The sequence below is a fragment of the Lytechinus variegatus genome, chromosome 15, assembly GCF_018143015.1.
Source record: "Lytechinus variegatus isolate NC3 chromosome 15, Lvar_3.0, whole genome shotgun sequence".
Taxonomy (NCBI): Eukaryota; Metazoa; Echinodermata; class Echinoidea; order Temnopleuroida; family Toxopneustidae; genus Lytechinus; species Lytechinus variegatus.
In genome coordinates this window covers 21448778-21471490 of record NC_054754.1, presented here as the reverse complement: position 1 = coordinate 21471490, position 22713 = coordinate 21448778, and the positions used below count along the sequence as shown (strand labels likewise).

At 34.1% G+C, this 22713-nt stretch overlaps 1 protein-coding gene across 4 annotated transcripts in view; it reads left to right on the top strand.

Moving 5' to 3' along the window:
- LOC121428592 overlaps positions 1-19027 on the top strand; it is a 48593-nt gene extending 29566 nt beyond the window's left edge. The window contains exons 3-8 of one of the 4 annotated variants that reach the window (XR_005971812.1): positions 109-216; positions 966-1091; positions 9032-9074; positions 13351-13409; positions 13717-14470; positions 18294-18366. Coding sequence is in view for 3 of the 4 variants with exons in the window: in XM_041625343.1 (XP_041481277.1) it covers positions 109-216; positions 966-1091; positions 9032-9074; positions 13351-13409; positions 18294-18366; positions 18876-18892 (426 nt within the window). In the remaining variant the exon portion in view is untranslated. Of the gene's footprint in view, positions 1-108; positions 218-965; positions 1092-9031; positions 9075-13350; positions 13410-13716; positions 15180-18293; positions 18367-18875 lie in introns of those variants that run through there. The other 3 variants (XM_041625343.1, XM_041625344.1, XM_041625342.1) reach the window with 3 other exon arrangements.
- Positions 19028-22713: the final 3686 nt, after the last annotated feature.

The window sequence follows — 22713 nt, the reverse complement described above, 5'->3', positions numbered from 1 at the left end:
ACAAAAATGATGTTCATTTGCTTTTGTTTTCATGGTCTCTATCAGTTTGTATTTTATCAGTCCTTATATTTTTAGTTTTAGTTTTTTCCTTTGTTTTTATTTTGTAAGATATCGATACAGGTCCAAGGTTTTCGTCTTGAAATTTATTCAACTCGCCAGACCAAATTCTCCTGCTCCATTGATGAAAATGAAGTAGAAATCGTGTTGAAAACCAAGGTGAGTAGATCAATAAAAACGGTAAAATTCACTGTGATATTTTTCAAAATATTGTTTAAATAAATGATTTCATATAGTATAATGATGCAAATTTGAGCAAATCAAGCAATATGAATAAAGCTACGGATGCAAGTAAAACTTGAAGTACAAAATTGATAAATGTGAATGCTGCCCTCTATGTGCCGTTCTAAGACTTTGACCAACTCAACTAATCAGACAAGTACTGCACACAATAAACTTATCGAATTTTCAATTCCATATTCATTTTAAGTCATTCACTCCTCGTATGCAAACCTTAATAAGTATAAATCCTCTTGGTGCTAAATTTTGTCACGAGATTGACGGGTCGTGTGGTCTAGTGGTTAGAAGATCGTAAAGTTGTGAGTTCGAAACCCCGTTCTACCAATTCGAAAAACAAAATACCCAAGAGTCCTCTGTCGTCTAAACATGCTAAAGGTCAGCCACTGTGCCTGATTAATTTCGAAGTAACATGTTCCCTATGTAATAGGTTATATACCAGCTTTGCATTTATCAGCAAAAAAATGAAAATAAAAAAAAGCTGTCAGAAGTGATCAACTCAATATAGACCCTATTCATAAATGCTATCACTTTTCTCATTTCACCTTTTCGTATATAGGCGTGCCATAGACGGGAAAAGGAAAATAAAGTAAATTCTGACATTTTCTCACTATGAAATAGTTTTCTCTCCATCTCATCATTTATTTTGTAATTCCCCCACACTTTTAAAGGAAGAAAAGGAGGTCTTGAACGTGGGTGTACAGCCTCAGGACGAAAGAAACACCGGAGCGGGACTAGACACTGCTCCCGAAACTTCGGGGTTTGACACACAGGATGACGATATAATGTCTGAAATTGTAAGTATACAGCGCTTATTTTTCTATTTGCCCCCCCCCCTTGTCTTCTTCTCTGTGGTGTGTGTGTGTGTTTTTGGGGATGGGGGAGCCAATTTTAGCAAACGTTAGCGTAGAGAAATACAAATCCATGTTTATGTGTGCATGTGACATTATGTCCAGAGAATGATATAAACCTCAATTTTCGAGATTTCTTTTTTGGAAAAATTAGTAGATATTTGTTCCTTTATTAGTCAATTCATTGATATTTAAATAAATTAAAATTTACCCCCCCCCACGGATTTTCGCCGGTGTTCGATTGATGTGATACCAATTGATATGATTGTGATTCACATGATTTGTGAGGGGAGAGGGGCCAGTTTTCCTTCCCAATAAAAACATGATTATTCTTATTATTCAACTTCTTTGGTATGTGCATTGAATTGTTACATTTCATATGCAATTCAAAGTGGAGTTTCAAATAATTACTTTGATAGATGCTACAATTATTTGTGCTCTTATTGTGGAAATAAAAAACATTAAAATAAAATGAAATTAAGTGAAATTGATTTAGGCTTAATTTGGTGGGAGCATGGTTATTGTCCCTCATTGGTGTGTCGCGACTGATATTATATAAAAACGACTGAAATGAAATTGTTTTGAATAACAATGCCTGAAATGAAATAATATTTTATAACAATGACTGAAATGATAACAATGAAATAATGTTTTCAGTTAGTGATCAATAAACATAAAGTTGTGATTAATTCAATCCTCTTTGTATTTCATGTTAAATTGTGAAGAAATATTATGTTGTATTATAATGCTGAATGTCCTGACAGCTGTCGTTTAATATTGTTTGTATATCAACATAGTCGAGCTGCAATCGTGGCTGACAACCAGAAATGTGCATGATGATGATGATGACGATGATGATTATGATGGTGAAAGTGATGATTGCTAAGATGATGATGATGAGGGTGGTGATGGTGATGATTTTGAAGATGATGGTGATAGTGATGATGATAATGATGTAACAGTTGATGATAGTTAAGAGGATGATAATGATGGTGGTGATGGTGATGGTGGTGATGGTGATGATGATGAGGTGGTGATGGTGATGATGATTACAATAATGATGCTAAAGATGATTGAGGTGAAAAATGTAGATCATTAAAGATAACAGAGATAAGAATGGTTGTGATGAAAATGATGTTGGGATGACACTAATGATGATGATGGGATTAAACTGGAGATAATGACGGTCGGGCAGTGAAGGGATCTTATAGATATTCATGACGGTTTACTTCGTCTTCCCCTTCTAGTCTTCTTTCCTCTTTTTCAATTCTTCTTCTTCTCCTTTTCTTCTTCTTTTGCTTCGTCTTCTGCGTCTTTTCCCCTCCTCTTCCTCCTTCTTCTGAAATTGTAATAATCTAACAACGGTTTGTCAGCAAGCAGAAGGACAGGAGATGGCAAAATAATTAAAGTGTATTTCTCTATCTATAGCTCCCCCTGTCTCTTTCTCCACTCATTCCGACTTTCAAACTTTTCATTCCCTTTTCTCTCTATTCTTTTATTCAATGTATCTCATGATGTCTTTTCTTCTGAAGGCGGTATTTGCAAATTGACGGATTTGTTATAGTTTCTATGTTTCGAGGAGTTTTTAAACATTATCATTTTATATTTCTCCTCGTACACAGACGGGTCGCGATCGTGCAGTCGCCATTAGAGCGGTTAATAATGCAAAATCCCCCCCGACGGGGCTCATCGAAATTTGTCTTTATTTTATAAAAATATATAAAAAAAACTCGACAAAAATAAAGATTGTTATTCCGTTTTGGCCTAAGATGAACCAAAACAGGGGGGGGGGGGGCTTAAAAGGACAAAACAATTACTTACTTCGGCTCGTGCAACTCCAACTTCCCTGGTTTATCCGAACTTAATACATAAACATATGACCATTGAGTTCCTGTACAGATCGATTTAAAACTTCGGTCTCTGTAATCATTAAGTGGAGCCAACGGAGATCAGGGGAACAACCAATAAACAGAGACCGAAGCTTTTGGTCTACTAAACTAAGGGGATACGAAAATGATCATAAAGAGAGCATAGCTTGTTGATATATAATTATAGGTCCTTTTCATGATGATTGCATAATTACAATTTTCAGATTATTTATCTAGTTCTATGGCTAATGGCTAGGCGTTCTACAACAAGTGCACTAATTAAAAGTTAAAGAACATGAGCAGTAAAGCAAATAATAACTTCGTTCACAAGAAAACAATGGAAAATAAAATACAACACGCGATTTACTGTGTGTACATAGCAGAAAACTATGACATTCTACCGTTATTTTATGTTGTGAAGAGATCATAAGTTTTAATCCAAATTATACACAAGCAGTTTCTACTCACATGTCCGAAATTGAGTTGATCATTAATCCATGCATCATGTTCAGATGTACCAACATTCCATCCACCTTAACATGTCCATGATTATTCAAACGCAACCAAGAATACACAGAAATATATTTTTAAATCTAAATTCTAAAGCAGGAAAACTAACCGCATGTTTCAAAGTGACATCGAATAGGTTCCCCCGAAAGTTCCCACACCGTAAATCAATGTGGTTGAGGAATCATTACACATCTGATCATCACAAAGATGAAAGTATGGACCGATCGCAGAAAGCGTTGCAATCAAACCCTACTCCAAGAAATCACGATTTTTTTCATCTATTTTTGAAGGATAAAAAGATGTATGATTGAACGTAACTCTTCCGCAACGGTGCTCCAAAGATAATTATTACAGGCTCTCCATTACAGCTGTATCTTTATTTCACAAGAAAACTAGAAAGATTTCTCTATGATCTATCGCTCCGACCTAGCAACCATGAATTATTGGGCGCCATTTTGTAATGCAGTCTATCAAATTCTCTACTAATCAAAGTAAGATAAATTGAAATTTCAAAGAGTAGGCTTGCACAGTAACGAGTTACATGAGTTCTATAACTTATGGGTTACGGTGATAAAGAGAGTATACTTTGTCGAGATATATAGGTCATTCTCATGACACTGTACATGTACAATTACATTTTCAGATTATTCATTTATAGATGTGCCCGGGCGTCGGAAATTTGGTCTCAAAAGATGCCCAAGACTTAGAGACGTCCGCGAGTGGAGCGGTAAAAAAAAAATCACGCGATGGTGTAGTGACGAAATTTGTCAGGGTCTATATATTTGCCCCCCTCCCATTTTAATAAGGGTTAATGCTAAGAGTCCTAATTTATTGGTTGGTATGAATCCATAAGGGTGGGGTTGTAGCGGGAGGGAGGGGGGTGGTGTAAGACCGAAAGAGGGGATGGTAAGGAATTTTGTCAAAAATAATTATGTAATCCAGTCTATTCTCCATTACTCAAAGTATGATAAAATTAAAATTTCAAAGAGTAGGCTTGCACAGTAATTGACATTTTCGAGTTTCATGAGTTCTTTAACTTAGGGAATACGAACATGATCATAAAGAGAGCAATGCTTGTCGAGAGGTCCATTTCATGACGGTTGTATTATAGTTTTCAGATGCCCTACGGCCAATAGGCCTGGTCTTCCACAAGTGTAATAATGAAAAAAGTTAGACAACATTTACAGTCCAAAAATAAAAACATCGCATGGTATGCCCTATAGTTATATCGGAGGATACTATCTACCAATAATAAATTATTTTCATGCTAGGAACAGCTAAAGAGGGAGAGACAGGAAATTCAAAGAAGTATTGATACAGATCACACGTTCGTTCGCAAGAAAAAAATATATATGCAGCACGTGATTTATTGTGCGTATATAACAGGACACGTGACATGGGCCTAATTCTATTAGTTTATGTTTTATACTTTGATTTTTAACAAAAAATATACACCTGCAGTTTCTGCTCACATGTTCGAAACTGAGTTGATCATTCATCCATCATGTACAGATGTACCAACATTCTATCCACCTTTGTCAAGGATTAATCAAACGCGACCAAGAATATACAGAAATATGTTTTTAAATCTAAAGCAGGCAAACTAACGGCATGTTTCAAAGTGGCATCGAATAAGACCCCACATCGTATATCAAATTGGTTGAGGAATCATTGCACTCCATCTGATCATCACAAAGATGAAAGTATTTCAAATCGGTCCTTCTACTCCAATGTAACATCCTCCTCGATCCAAAATCAATTTGAAATTTGCTACGTATATGACGAACTTTATTTTCCAAAATATTACTGTTAGGCATATGCGCAATACAACGACTATAGTAGTTGTTATTCTCAAGCGTGCCAGAAAACCTGAAATGTAAAGCTGCCCCGTGAAATCATATTCTGGGACCGATAGCAGAAAGCGTTGCAAACGAAACTCCGCCAAATCGATGAAACGCTTTTTCCCGTCTATTTTTGAAGGGTGAAAAGATGTATGATTTAACATAAATCTTCCTCAACGGTGCTCCGGATATGATTATTACAAGCTCTCCATTTACAACTGTATCTTTATATCACAAGAAAAACTCTAAATATTTCTCTATGATCAATCTGATTGAGATAATGATTATAATGACTGAGCAGTACAATGTTCTCTCGAGAAAGCGACACGTTGAAATGGTAAAGCACTACAATGCGCACTGCGCGAGCAGCAGCTCTGCATGGGGGGGGGGGGGTGTCAATACGTCATTACAGTTATGCTGTCAGACGATGTTGATTGGCTGAAAATGTGATTCGTCATATCCTATATATATATATATCCATTCAGAGGGGTTACAAATGGTAGTGACACAATATTACGGGGAATTCCATCCAGACCAGATTTTGATTGGTTATAGACGTCACGTGACATGTCTAGCCTATCATAGACAATCGTGTACCCTGCAAGGCCGCACCCAGCATACTTGCATCGTGCCATAATATTTCTGTTGTGATCATATAGATATATACATCTCTACGGTTGTGATTCACTTCCTCATTTAATATATCATGTATATCAGATGATAAAACTAAACGGTATTTCTGGTCGAGAAACAAGCATAAATCGATTTTTTTTCTTAACCTTGGTTTTGCATGAATTATCATGCTTGTCGATCTGCTTACAGTGAATACAATAAGCCAAACCTAGAGATAAGCTATTGAATCCATGCGTTTGTCCTAAGAATGGAATAAAATTTAAAAAGAAAATTGGTGAATTTCCAAATTCTATGAAACTTGCTAAAATCATACCATTATTTCAGAAGGATGACACACTTGAAGTAGGTAACTATCGGCCAATCTCGTTACTGTCTTCTTTTTCCAAAATTTTTAGAAAAAATAGTGTTCACTCGAATGATAACTTTCTTAAAGAAAAATAATATCTTTTCAAACTTCCAATTTGGTTTTAGGGAGAAACATAGTACTGTTCATGCTTTAATTACTTTTGTAGAAAAGGTTGCCCATTTAACTGACTCTTCTTCTCACACAGTTGGTATATTCCTGGACTTCTCCAAGGTCTTTGATACGATAAATCATGACATTTTACTTTATAAACTCAATCATATCGGTGTCCGTGGAAGGGCCTTGGAGTGGATCAGCAGTTACCTCTCTAACAGAAAACAATTTGTTTATTTAAATGAGCAAGAATCTGATTTTAGAAATATTACTTGTGGTGTTCCACAAGGGAGTCTTTTAGGCCCTTTTTCTTGTTTATTCTTTATAAAAAATGATTTTCATAAATCATCCAATATACTGTCATTCATATTATTTGCAGATGATACTAACTTGTTTTTTCACACAGAGATCCAAATGTTCTTGTTGATGTCGTCAATGCTGAGTTGCGAAATGTTTTAGAATGGATAAGAACCAATAAACTGTCATTAAATCTTTTGAAGACGAATTACATATTATTCAGTAACTCCTTAGCTTCATTACCGACTCAAATTATGTTTGACAATACCCCACTTAAGCAGGTTTCTCATACAAAATTTTTAGGTGTTTTGGTTGATAGAAAGCTCTCCTGGAAGTTACATATTGAAAATATTTGCAAAACAATCTCTCGAAATATTGGTATCATTAACAGACTAAAATCACATCTTCCTCAACGATCTTTGCTTATTCTTTACTATTCTCTTGGTTTACCCTACTTAAATTATGGGCTTTTGCTTTGGGGAAACACCCATCAAACTCTGTTAGAAAAAATTATATTGTTACAAAAAAAAGTAATTCGTATAATCTGCAATGCTCCGTTCGTGCCCACTCAGATCCACTTTTCCTTGAACATAATATTCTCAAAGTAAACGATCTCTTCTTGTTTCATCTTGGAGAATTTATGTATAAATTCAATTTTGGTGCCCTCCCTTAGTTTTTCATGACATGTTTATAAAGAATCAAACTTCATAAATATCCCACAAGACAGTCTGAAGAATTTCATTTACCTTTACTAAAAACACTTTCAGCACAAAATACATTCATTTTTGAAGGTCCTAAATTTTGGAATACTTTGCGTATAGATTTGAAAAACTCCCCTTCACTCGCAGTCTTCAAAAGAAAACTTAAGACATTTTATTGGCTACGTATAAAACCTAGCTCTCCCTGTTGTACTTAGTTTGCCCTTTTCTTAATATTATCACTATTATCATGATTGCTATTATTGTGAATATCAATATCATCAACATTATTATTATCTCTATTATTCATGTCATTGTTATTATTGTTGGTATCCGAAGAACTCGTCACCACTTTTCAACAAGGCATATACACTTTGATTCGTTTTCTTTGCGCGTTTGCTTCATACTCGTTATACATTTTAAAATTTTCTTATTTTAGTCCACATGCGGTATGTTCTTCTCATCTTCTCCCATTGTTATTCTTCGTACATTACTCATTTCATGCATCATGTTATTGTTTTTCACATTTTTATTCTCTCTTTTGGCCACTATCATTTTAATTAATATGTAATCTAATATTAATGAATAATTTGTTTTGAGGGGTCCACGATTTACAAGCACATCTTCACAGTGGACCTCTCCATTTCCAGCATGTTATTTTCAGCCACAAATATTCCATAATCCATATTAAGTTTCAAATGTATAATTTAGATGAATATATATATGTATATTGTGTTACATGTTTCTTTATTACATTTCAATTGTTATAACTGTATTTATGATGGATTTTGTCGACTGTTTTGTTGGAAATGAGAAAAAATAAAAAACTGAAAAAACTGAAACTGAATGTGTTCAGTATTGTAAGTGTGCATTCATTTATAACACGGATGAGAACAAGAAAACGTACGACTATAGTCTCATTTGAAGACCCTGTTGAGGTTAGATAAGGAGTAATCAATAACATTTTTAGTATCTATCTCGTTTAAGATAAGGCACCCATCTTCCCGAGCACCACCCCCCCTCCCCCAGGATTTTCATCATTCTTCATGTCTGGGGTTGGATTTTTATGTTATAGATCGATTATTAAATAAACTGAAATTAAATGCAAGTCTCTTGAATTACAATCGTTATATTTGGCTGGATATGATGGTAATTCAAATCAAATTTTAATCATTGATGTGCGTTAATAAAATCATTAAGTTGAAAAGGGAAACTATTCCAAACTAATATTATTTTCCTTACTTTATCGATTTACTTTGTCATAGCAGTATTAACCAGCACAAGTTGCATATATCTTTGGATCTGCTATATATTCTACATGGTTCGTTATTCAGACATTGGTTCGTTATTTAGACAATGGTACAGGTATGGATATACCAGACAACTGCTGGCGAACAATATTCTTTCGCAATCCACCTTTTTTATAAGTTACGCACAATGCACCCCTCCGGCGAATGTGAGGAAAAATATTCTCTCGGTAAATTACAATTGTATTGAATTAATCTTGCTTGGCGCTTGGAGAGAGCATCATGTAGTTTTCTTACCCTTTTTTTCAATTTATCTTCTCACATCTATTTTACAGTGCATCTTGGTACGGAACGACTCATCTTCAACTTTCCAAAAAAGTAAGTAGGCCTTACTTTAGTTATTTTTTTTTTATCACAAATGCGATATATAATTTCACCAAAGAAATTTTAGCAATAAGCATTCGTAGCCTAAATATGCAAGGGCTCTAATTTTCTGATTTTCAAATTTCATATGAAACTGAAAAAATTATTGTAAACGGTTTCTTTCAGTGGTGCATTTTTGAAATATTTTAGAAAATTTGCATTTCAATTATGGTATAATCATGATCATAATTACAAAATAATTGCGATAATTAACGCTTTCTTTCATAATCATTTCTCTTCATAATTAATTTGTGCTGACATTCAAATGACACCGATCACTCAAAACCTTTTATTTTTTTGGTTTTAAATATATGTCATTGATAATCAGTGAGATACTTTTATGGTTGCCAGTTGTCATGGAAATATTGCTCTTTTGTCGAATAAATATTTGTTGAAAAGTCAAGGTCAATTTCATTTTGCCGTACGCCTATGAATAAAAAAGAAAGTTGTTGAAGAATCTAACTCAGAGAGCAGAAAAATATATATAGAAAACTTAATCATAATCCTGAAATTTTATTTGTTAAAAGATATTTATACGTTCGAAATAAAGATGTAGGCCTGTAAATTTTAGAGAGATTCACACAAAATTATCTCTTTATAAATTAATTCATTATCAGATTTATAGTTTCTTTTTCACCGATTTGAATATCCGCGCACTATTGAATATGAAGATATAATGAGGTATTTTCAAAGGTTAATTATTTATAGAGAATTTTTTTTATCCTCTTATGTATTTTTTCCAATAGATTCAAGAGAGTGCTTGAATAATAGTATTTCGTTTCATAATAGTATTCATTAAATTTGTTCATTTTTAATTATGCAAGCCATTGTGCATGTTACAATATAAATCAACCAACAGTTTATTGATTATTCATATGATTGTAATCGATCATACAATGCATTGATTAAAAACCCCGCAAAAGGGTGTTGTGGATAAGTCTCTGGACTTTGAACCAAAAGGTCCGGGTTCGAATCAAACCGCGGTACTCGCGTCCTTTGGCAAGGCGTTTATCTGCATTTGTCTCTCTCCACCCAAGTGTAGTAAAAGGGTGCCAGGTAGGTAGAAATTCCTTGAACGCTCGAGCGGCCGTGCTAATAGTAGCTGTGCTAGGGGTAATAAAAATGCACCGCTTAGACCATGTAGACATGTTAGAATAAAAAGATTAAGCGAAATATAAAATGTTGTATATGTTTATTATCTAAAAATTTCGTGCACCAGTTTTATGTGTCAATAATATGTACACTAAAATTTTGGGGTTTTTTTCTTGTGTATTAGAAGAGAAGAGCATGTAGGTGCAATGACAAGGATTCGAATCCTGAATGTTTTTTTGTTTTTTGTCAGGCGATATAACCACTTGGTCACGGCAACTTCACGATTTTTGTTTTCTCATACGTGGGATGGGGAGAGGGGTAGCTAGTGCAAAATATCTACAGTGAAAATGGAACTTTCTTGTTTAGTTTTTATAACGAATACTGGTTGAAACTAACGTCTCCTTTCAAACATTACGTAGATTTTCTTGCCATAGCTATTACAACGAATTGTCAACTGTTTAATTTCAATGTAAAAAGAAGAAAAATTTCATGGCAAATAATGAAAGAGCATGCAGATTGGAAAAAAGGGATTGAAGAGAGAGACAGAGTTCAAAAGAAAACAGGTAAATGGATTCGTTCGCTTCACTCTCTCGGTTCGGACAGAAAATAGATGAAAAAAATTACTCTGGATCTCCTATCCTCGGAGTCCAGATACTATAGTCATACTGACCTGTCCAAAAGTCATGATAGGAAAAAAGAAAAACCACTAGTCATAATTCAGCGAAGGGTCGCTAGTCATAATACATGAAGATGGTAGCCAGGCCGGGGGCTTGGCCCCAGAAGTGGTAGGTATACGTTGCGGGCAAAAAAAATAATAAACAGGGAGCCAGCATTGAGACTGACTAATCGTGAAAAAGACGGTCTTCGGAACTATGCAAACTGTTTATGAATTACTCAATACACCACTGCTATAGCCTGCTGGGTGTATGCGACTAGTGAGATTCTCTTCAATAACGTAATGAACAATTTCATTGAAAATATATAAATTATGATTATGATTATGATTGTAATTTTTTTTTTTTGAGGGGGGGTGCATTGACAAAACAGAGATGCCATGTATGCAACACAATTTCTTCCGCTGGTGTATTGAAATGGACTTTGATCATTGTATACCCTGTTAACAAAGAAAAATCAAATGCGATACTATATAGTATTGATTCGCCCGATCGACTCTGATTCGGCAAAAGAGAAAAGTTAAATCACCGGATATCAATGGAATTTGTAACTAACATTTTTAATTTTCTTCAGTTTTTCGGTAAATATATATTTTTTTTGCATATCCTTGCTGAAATAAAATGAAGATTTGTAATTGTTTTGTATTTATCTTGAGAATATGTAATCAATATGAATGAAATCCTTAATAAAAACATGTTGAAAAAGTTTGTGTGTGTGTGTAATGGTGTGTGTGTGTGTGGGTGTGTTTACATAGCAAAGATTCTCTGTTAAATGTAGTCATGTTATAATACATGTAAAATACAATACATGCGAATAGACTTTTTAAAAAGTACAAACAACCACATGAACAATTTTGACAAATGCAACTGTCCAAGAATTACTTTCCACTTTATAAGAATGTTTTTACATATTGAACAGATATTAGATATATATATATAGGTAGATAGAATAGATAGACAGGATATGAAATATATTAGAAAGATATATTATAAAAAAAAGTTATATCAGTCTGTTTATTTTGCAATATTTCAACCTATATACATCGGTCGGCTATAACCGCTATAACCGGCTATGCGTACAGATGGGGGGGGGGGGCTTGGAGGCCTATGATTTTAACAACCTGGAAAAAAAGAGGAAGGGTAAAGAAAGGAAGGACAGGAAAGGACGGAAATGAAAGGAAAGGAAAGGAAAGACAAGAAAAGGAAAGGAAAGAAAAGAAAAGGAATGAAAGGAAAGGAAAGGAAGGAAATGAAAGGAAAGGAAAGGAAAGGAAGGAAAGGAAGGAAAGGAAAGGAAAGAAAGGAAAGGAAAGGAAAGGAAAGAAAAGGAAAGGAAAGAAAAGAAAAGGAAAGCAAAGGAAGGAAAGGAAAGGACGAATATTATTTCAAAATCGATCACAAAGTTAGATTTCTGTATATTAATTACATGTTTTTTTTCAGGTAGAAGTTCTGTCCCCTGACTTCGCTCGCTCACAGGAGCTTGTTAGGAAATTGGCCCCATGGGCCACGTCTGGCCTCCTTAATATTTTTGTCTCATAACGCTTATGCACTGCTATAACCTGTAGTGTATAAGCGACATAATGAACTTCTCTTAAACAGTGACATCAAGAATTTCATTTCATGCAAGATAATGACTGAACATCCCCTTTTTGTGGGGGGTGTATGCATTATCTAACAATTTTCTACCATTACGTCAGTCGAGCCCATATATTTGCTTTCCGCAGCTTATTTAATAAAACAGTGCAGTGAAAATCATGATCATGCAAATCAGATTTAATTAAGTCATTTTTTTTTCAATGTATTGTACTTGGAAATGTTTCGTTTTTAGTATTTTTTAATGTTGTATATTAATTTGTATGGTAAATGTAGGACCCCAAGGAAGAACAGCAGCATTTTGCAAATACAGCTGAATTGGGTGATCCTCCGTTATTGTATGTAACTCTCCAGTATATTGTATATTTTTTTATCTGATTACGGAAATAAAACAAACAAACAAGATAAAGATATACTGGATTGGACTTTGGTCATCATATACCCTTATAATAGACAACCAAAAATCAAATGTGATACTACTCAGTATTGATTCGCACCGTAGACTCTTATTGGGAAGGAAAAGAAAAAGAATCAAATCGCCGTATAGACTGTGGTGTTTTGTAATGTATAATAATTGGTCTAATACTTTTATAATCAATATAACGTAAATTAGGAAGGATTAGAGAAGGAACGAATCGAAAAGAAAAAAAATATATATTACACATATTTGAATGCTATAACTCTTTAATTTTTTTTAAATAACGTTTAGTAGAAATTTAGCTATAATTTTGTGAGAAGAAAAAACTTTTTTTTTTTGGGGGGGGTGACAGATTATAATATGACAGAAATGTATTACATATGTTATGTGATGTATAATGTATTATTCCGGAGATTAAGGAAAAAAATACAATTGATTTTCATTTCACGCTTAGGAATGGCAAATCAGCATGGTGAAACCAACCCCATTGACAAAAATCACGGTGAAGAAAAGGTAAGGAAATAGAAATTTTCTAATTAGACAATGAATGTGTAAGGCAGTGATATAAAGTGCGGATTTTCTCAAATAAAAGTATTCAGTTATTAAAAGTCACTTTGGACATCTTAATTCTAATTGATGATGATGATAATAATGATGATACACAGCATATAGCGCCATATATCTGTCAAAGACAATTACTATATTTAAAAAATCAATTTACTTTCGTTTTTATGTGATATTTTTCGAGTGTGTATGCATATTGGTTTGTATTTTATAAGTCTTTTATCTTTTTTATTTTTCTTTGTTTTCATTTTGGTAGATATCGATGAAGATTGACATCCAGACGAAGTTCAATAAAACTGTAGTAGAAATTTTGTCATAGAGTTTAATAATGCACTGGGAAAAAATAAGCAATATGAATAAAGCTTCGGATGGAGATAATACCTCAAGAACAAAGTTGATAAATGTGAATGTTGCACCTGATATTTTAAAACTTTCACCAACTCAAAATAAAATAAAAAGTGCAGCTACTAACACATAGGCTTATCGAAATTTCATTTTAAGTCAAACATGTCTACTATGCAAACCTCATTAAGTATGTTAAAAATCCTCTCGGGTCTATTCTTTTTCATGGCTATCAATAGGTCATAAACATGGATACTGGCACTTTCCAATTCACAATATGAATAAAAGCTCCTGATACAAAATAAAACTTAAAGAACAAAGATTAAAAATTAAAATGCTGCCCTCTAAATGCTGTTTCAAAACAGTTTCCAACTCAGATAATGTATCAGAAAAGTACTACACAGAATATACTTATTGATATTTTTTAAAGTTAATCATTCAAAATAATGCAAACGTTAATAAATATGTTAAAATCGTATTTGGGCTATGTCATGACATTTACGGGTCGTGTACGTGGTTAGAGCATTGGACTCATAAGAGTATAAAAGTTGAGAGTTCGAATCTTCGTTCTGCAATTGTCTCCACTTTGATAAAAAGACCCGAGAGTAATTTATGTTGTCTATGCCTGATTGATGCAGGAGTCACATTTCCAATACGATGTCCGCATGGTGAGTCGAAAACAGCCGTTTTACAGATTTTTACGTTAACCACATATATAAATATACTATAAAGAAACAGTTGTTAATCAGGCAGCATCATATTATGTCATAATTTCATAATGGCTACGTCGCCAAATTAGCCAAGTCTGGTTTTTCATTTTTATGTGATTGGTGACATCACAAGGAACAACTGAATAAAAATGAATACTTGACCATGTTAAGGGTCATATTGGGTCAATGTAAGTTAATATTTAATAAAATAATGCCCTGATTGTGACTCGTAAACTTATTTGTGTTGTTATACTAAGCAAAAGATGTGCAGTGTACATAGACGTCGGCTTCATCATTGCGTTATCATGGTATTGCAGGAATACCTCGATACGACTTGACAAACCCTTAAGGGGGTTTTACACAGAGATCTGCGTAGAGTTGCGTACCTATGCGTAGAGACTACATGTACGCAACGCAACGCCTCCCTTCGTTTTGCCTTCGAAACTCTACGCACAATCGGTACGGGGGCGCGCAAAAATTAAACATGTACATTTTGGCGCACTGATGAAGTCTGCGCAAGTCGACGCAAGCCAACACAACACTACGCACCTGTACGCCAATCATACGCAACACTACGCAAATGTACGCCGTTCCTACGCAATACAACGCCAAAACAATGTTTCTCAAAACACTTTTTAAAACTTGCGCATGGAATGGCTGAAAATAATTATATCTTAAAAAATAGCCAGGAACATTGATGAAGTGGGCTGATGATGAAATGCACCCTACTTATCGTTATTTCACATTTTCATACAATGTGTACGATATGTCTTTCTTACAATAAAGTAAGTTGCAACAATGGTATCCAATGCATAATTAAATCGGTTACCAATACTTTCCTTTTAAATTCTTGGTAGACAAAATTGGAATAAGCATAATTTAATGTAATACAAAAGAACAAGTAGGGATATAATACCATAATTTTTTTTATTGAATATTCATATTACATAGACCTGTTTCACTGTAATAATTATTACAATGCAAAAATGTAACGCGTCATAACTTTGTTATTGTCCGATTTTGATCAAATTTTCAGTTTTGTGATTGTCTGTATTTTCTTAATCTGTTTATTTAATATTATTGTAAGCCCGGGGTATAAATTTGGTGTGCTTATGCTGTATTCTACTGTTTCTCTCTTAACCCTCTTTTTTGGGGTGGGGGGGGGGGGGTCTCGCCTGCTTAGCAGAGCGCTGATTTTTCGACGGTTGCGGTGGCGTCGTCAACATTGAAATCTCAACCAAAGTTAAGTTTTTGAAATGACATCTTAACTTCGAAAGTATCTTGAAACTCGGACACAAGATTAATCAGTATCAGTGAACATCCTGCGTGAGTTTCAGGTAACATGACCAAGGTCGAAGGTAGCTTAAGGTCAATGGACTTTGGTCATGTTTAGGGTAGTTGTTGAATTTCCATCATGACTTTGAAACTTTGAAGTTTATGGATATACTAGTAGTTCATGAAATGTGAACATGAGTGTAATCAGATAGCACGAGTCTTAGGTCACATGGTCAAGGTCACACACTCGAAACAAATCGGTCAAAATGACTATAGTTAATAGGGAACAGGTTTTTCTGACCAGAATATACGTGAGAAATGTTACTACACATGTCAATTGCAACCAGGGGAGTATTTCATCAACATTTTCATCCGACAAGTTGTCGAATCTGACATCTTTCTCTGATGTTGATTGGCTGAGAGGTACTGTTACTATGGTAATTGCCGGATAAAGTAGGACTTGTCGGAAAAAACGTCCGACAAGTCCTTTCATAGATCGCCCCCAGTTGATTACTGATTTAATCAATTTGACTGATTTGTTTTCAGAGTGCATTTTTCATTGTGATGGTGGATGGTTGCTGATTTTTTTTTTCTTGGTTTCTTCCTACTTACTGAGCTGCCTGGAAGCCTTTTTGCCAGAAAGAATAATCACATATCGCTGAAGTAAACCATGGCAAGGTTATAACAAAAGTTATCCCTCTTGTTTTACCAGTTGGCGCATTGTCCACCCTTGTCTTTGGTCATCAGTCCAAGATCGTCATAATCATGATGTGTTCATTTTACGAGCCCCAGAATCCTGGATATTATTTAGACTGATGCCTAAGATTCTGAACTGAGATCCAGTATTATCATTGCGTCTACCATAATTAAAAGCATACATAAACGATGCCAACTACATCAAACATATCTTTGATGCACCTGGATGGCCAAACCTACACTGTTAAAAATACCCTGATTTTACAGAAAAAAAGAAAGACTATTTTGCAAAGAGCAATCACAGAATCATTCTGTAAATTCATAAAACAGGAATTTTTCTGCAATTTAACAGATCAGGGGCCCGTTGCAGAAAGAGTTGCAATCAATCGCAACTCTAAAAAATCACGCGCAACTTGATTTTCAACCAATCAACAGCGCGCATTTGGGACTTGCGATTGATTTTTTGACTTGCGTTTAAACGCAAATCTTTCTGCAACGGGCCCCTGGTCTGTTTAAAAAGGGGAAAGGGTGTTTTATTAAAGGAAATATGTAAGGTTCCATACACCCAATACCAATTTCCTGTAAGATTACGCTATTTGGTAAGATTACAGGTGTTCTCGAGACTCTGCTGCAGGAACTTCTTTTATTTTAAGGACAAATTTTCTAACAGTGTACATTTGCTTAGGCCACATCTTCGACAATCCTAATACTAACTTGAACAGGAAATATATATCAATCAACAAGGTTTGACTCGAATTGACTACCATTTCGCTTCTGACTCTGCATATAGCCTACTACATCTATCCACTTGTATTATTGGGTTGGAACAATATCAGACATTACAAACCACAATAAACAAGAGTGCAGAGATGGTCAGATAACAACATATCAAACAATTTTACACTGTGGTCACCAGCAAATACATATCAGCACACTGTAAGATTGGTTTTAACCCCTAAATATACCTTTAATAACTTATCATGACCTGTTAAATATATAAGCATATACACCTAAAGTCAAAACAATACATATCGCCCTTAATCATAAATATTAATGTATATTATTCTCAAATGAGCTCACCCCCCCATGACCATGTCTTGACTCTTTATATCTTCTGGATAAGGACTTTTGAAGTTTTGAACTAAGACCTTAAAATAGAGTAATCACTTGAACAAATAATGTTACATAAAGTTTTGAAAAAAAAATGCTTCTTATGTAATATAACATAACATAATATGATATAAAATTATAAAAAAAAATAATTTCTTCTTTCCCCACTACGTTTCTCTTCATTCCTTCCTCTTTTTCTCCTTTCCCCCGTTTCTTTTTGCCAGCCGATGGGGAGGGGGGCACGTGCCCCCATGCCCCCCCCCGTAGTTACGCCACTGCGTAACATGGTCAAGATGACCATTACAAATGTCACCAAGTTAAAAGTTGTTCCTTGTGATTTCAGCATTTGCAATAAGTGAATAATTATGCTGCCTGACTATGTTTCGGCTCGCCGTACGGCCAGCGTTTGCCAAATATGACTGTCCCATAACTAAGAAGAAAAGTGATCACTACATGGGCCTAATTGATTTTAAACCAACTTTGCGGGGACAACAACTGTCAGAAACTCTATTCTAACTCGATATGGGCCCAATTTAAAATATGTATGAATGCTATCACTTCTCTCATTTCACGTTTTTTGGTGAAGCTAAATGACGGGAGAAATTGAATAAAGTAAATTACGCATAATTTCTCAAGTATATAATAGTCTTCTAACTCCATCTCATCATTTACTTTATAATTAATTTTCTACATTTTAAAGGAAGAAAAGGAGGTCGTGACAATGGATGTAGAGGAATCGGGATCGGGGACACTTGATGAAGAACCAATGTCTTGTAAGTAAAACAGAGGTTCTTTCTATTACTCTGTTTTCCTTCTCCGCGAGAGGGGAGTAATAGGGGGGGGGGGGAATAGTCAATTTTGGCCAAAGCTACAGCGTTGGAAATTATGAATACATAGTCCGTAGAATTTCATAAGACTCGATTTTCGAGAACAAAGATTTCAGAATAAAGATTCGGTCGTCTATGTATCAATGGCAAACACTGCCGTACATAGAGCGGGGATGGACCCCGAAATTTTCACGAAAAAAAAACCGGGAAACGAAAACGAAAAGGAGTGAAATATGAAAATATCTTATGAGTATTATGTTAAAATCTAACCAAAGATCATATTTTAATAGGGTCAAATTTTTTGCTCGTTCGCAGCCTTTAGAAAAAAATATTGCCCCATACGCCATGTTGGCCCCCTCAAAATGTTCGTCTCATTGTGCTACTTGCAATGGTATGTCATATTTATTTTTCATTATCCTACTTCAATTTGTCATGTCTTCATTATTCCATTATAGGGTCTTCTGTGGACTGATGGAGGGAGACAAGGTTCTCTTGGATTTTTAGAGGAGTGATCGCGGATCACATTTTGAGCACTTTGTTTAAGCCCGTCACCCTAACTACTACCGTTTAAACTTTTTAAACAACTGTTTAAACTTTTTAAACAACTGTTTAACCTTTATTTTTTTAAACAAGTTGTTTAAACAGTTTAATCAATTTCAAACAAGTTTAAACCACTTGTTGTTAGAGTGACAGGCTTAAACATACGTTTTTGTACTGTAAAGGTTCCCTTGGATTATCAGGGCATGCAGTGATCGTGATCACATTCTTTAGTTGGGAGAGGGGATGGGGTGTATGGTATTGGATTTGATAAAAGCAAGGTTCTGTACGATCAACAGAGGAACGATCCCTATTACTTTACAAATTGCATATATCAAAAATTTTCTGAAATAAACGCTTGAAATATCTTACTATATTTTGCATGTGCTGCATTTAAAGGGGAATCCAGCCTTGGCCATAAAATGTTGTGTTGGGAAGAAGAAAAATGATTTAAAGAGAATGGTGAAAGTTTGAAAGAAATTGGACAAGCAATAAGAAAGTTATAGCTGCTTTAAAATTGAGATCACTAATACTATGTAGATTTCAAATTGGCAACTGGGTAAGTAAATTATGACAAGGGGCAAGGACAACTTTCCCATAGGGCCATGTACTTTATTATCAGGGATTTGTGGTTTTCTCCTAAGTACCCATTCCCCTGGGGCAGTAATCTAGATATAACCCATGTAGTATATTGTTTTATGTCCTCATGAAAGAAAAATGTAATTTGGAATAAAACTTTTGGGAAAAATGACATTTTAGCCATAATATGTATTGGAGTACATGGAAGAGTAGTCCTTGCCTTACATCACTATGACATCCCACATGCGGCCAATTTGAAGTCTCCATGGGTTAGTGAATACCAATATTACAACTTTTAAAAATTCATATCTTTCTTTTTTGTTTGTCCAATATTATTCAAACTTTCACCTATCATCTTGTCTGATTTTTCTTTCCCTTATAAAAACAAGTTTTTATTTGGGTTGGATTCCCCTTTAATTGACTACGATTTCCCCAATCAATTACCATACCTGTATGATCTACTAAAAGCAACGCGTTTTTTTTAATCATGGTCTACGCAAGGGTATTTTAATGGGAGGGGTGCCGAAATATGCATCTTAATTTATATTCTTGTATCCACGCATGTTCAACAGAAGAAATTCTGAAACACATTTTCTTACACAACAGTACATTATTTTTTTTATTCAAAATAGTATTCATAATGCTCGGTAAAGTATGTTGTTGTTAAATATTATTTGTCTTCATTAATTTTGTAACTTTCATGTGTTGATGTATTTTTTTTCTTATTTGTAAGGCATATTTTTTTGTTTAATGGACAAATTAAATTATGTGTAATATATACGGTAGTTCGTATAATTCATTAATTTAATATTTGTACAGCGCATAGAGTCTCTTGACTATTATGCATATTATTACATAATGTAAATAAAAAAAAACATCTTGTTCATATTTGCGTATAAACAATGATTGCACATTTATTCCTCTTGAGTGTAATCCATGTGAAATTATGAAGCAATATTATGTTATATCATAATGCTGAATGCACAAACAGATGTCGTTTATACGTTTGAATATAAAACACTGGTAGTCGAGCTTAATTCGATTTATTTGATTTATTGTTTTCTTTTGCATTGTGGCTGACAACCACATGATGATAATGATGAGGGTGATTATGATGTTAATGATGATGGTGATGATGATAACACTGATGAGAATGACGATGAAGATTATTATGACGATGATGAAGATAATCATGATGACGATCATGATGATGATGGTAATATCACTGGTAATAATGACGGTGGTGGTGAATGATGTTAGGAATGTTATTAACTATTTCCTCCGTTTCCCTCCTCTCCTTTTTTGTCTTCTTCTTTTTTTCTTCTTCTTTCCTCCTTCTTTTCTGTTTCTTCTCACTGAAATATTGTGATAAAACCTGGCACATAAATTATTTGTCGCTAAAAATGACAAAATAACAGGATATTCTTTTCTCCCCCTCTCCCTCTCTCTCTCTCTTTCTCCATCTATTTTTCGGTTTTCGTGTCTTTCATTACGTTCTCTTTCTATTCCCTTCTTCAAACTACCATTCAATTTCCAGTCATTTAAAAAAAAAAACAGTAGTGGATACGTCACATTCTCCTACACTCATGTGGCGACACCTTTTTATTCATCTATTTAGATTAAAAAGTATTATGAGCTCATATACTTCATAAAATAGAAAGGTGGCTTAAACAATAAAATGATATAAATTTCATAAAAAAAACGTCAGATACATTGATTGATTGATTGATAACGAATTTATTCATTCCAAAATTTTAACAAAGTTACAAAGTAAAGCAATATATAATATAACATTTTGAAATGAAATAGGAACCTTCTGGAAAGCAAAGCTTGTTATCGAAGGTTTCCTTCAATAAATAAGACATATTAATGCAAAAAAAACAATATATATCTATATATAATATACAAATCATATCGTACTTGTTGAAGTTCAAAATAAATATAATATACAAGTCATCATATCTTTCTTGTGAAAATTATATGTAAATCCTTGTTAAATATGTATATTTTTTACAAATTCTTTCAAGTAGAAGATAAACAAGGCTGGATTATATTACAAGATATGAAGAAAAGTGAAAAGGACACACAAGACAAAAACGTTGCGAAAACAGGACGTGACAGAACGGTACAAGAACAAGACATGACAAAAAGTTATACCAAAACAAGACAGACGAAATATCACAAGAACAAAAAAAAGACAACAACAACAAAGGACAAAAACGAGTAAAAGAAAAAAAACAAAAACAAAAAAAAACAAAAAACAAAAAAACAAAAAAAAACAAACAAATCTGCACAGGTAGAGCAAATGAAAGGAGACAGAAAAAGAAACGAAATAAAGGCAGGAGGTGGGGGGGGGGGGAAACAGAAGATCCATAAGATATCCTAAGTATGATGAATGATGTGAGTGTTATAGTTATTGGTTAGATTTTTTTTAAGTGCTCTATTGAAGCTATGAATAGTTGGCTTATTTCGTAAAGTTTGCGGAAGAGAATTCCAAAGTTTGATACCAGAAGATATGAACAGTTTGTTTGTGAATAATGTCCTTGTTCTAGGTAAATGAAAAAGTCCAGCAGATCTTGTAGGGTAGTGATGTACATTTATATTTCGTGTGAACATAGAATAAAATACGTCTGGTAGTTCATCTTTACTAAGGTTGAACATAAAAGATCCAAGATTATAATGGTAAAGATCATGTATCTTAAGAATTCCATGAGTTTTAAAAAGCACATTCGTATGTGCCCGATAATGAGAATGGCAAATAACGCGCAAAGCTTTTTTCTGAAGTAGTAAAAGTCTATTCAAATGAAAATCAGCACAACTCCCCCATGCAATAATACAAAAGTTCAAATGCGGAAGTATCAGCGTAGAGTATAAGTTTAATAATATACGAGTCGGGAAATAGAATTTAACTTTATTTATAATTCCAATATTTCTTGAAATTATTTTGCATGTGTTATCTATATGTTCTTTCCATGACAGTCTGTCGTCGATAGTTACTCCTAGAAATTTCGTACTTAATACTCTTTGAATATTAATATTATCAAAAGTAATGTTACCTGGGAGTTCATCAATGATATTGCTGAAGAGCATGTAATTTGTTTTAGTGAGATTAAGCGATAATTTGTTGGCTTTGATCCACTCTGAGACTAGTTTTAATTCGTTATTGAGTGTGTCAAG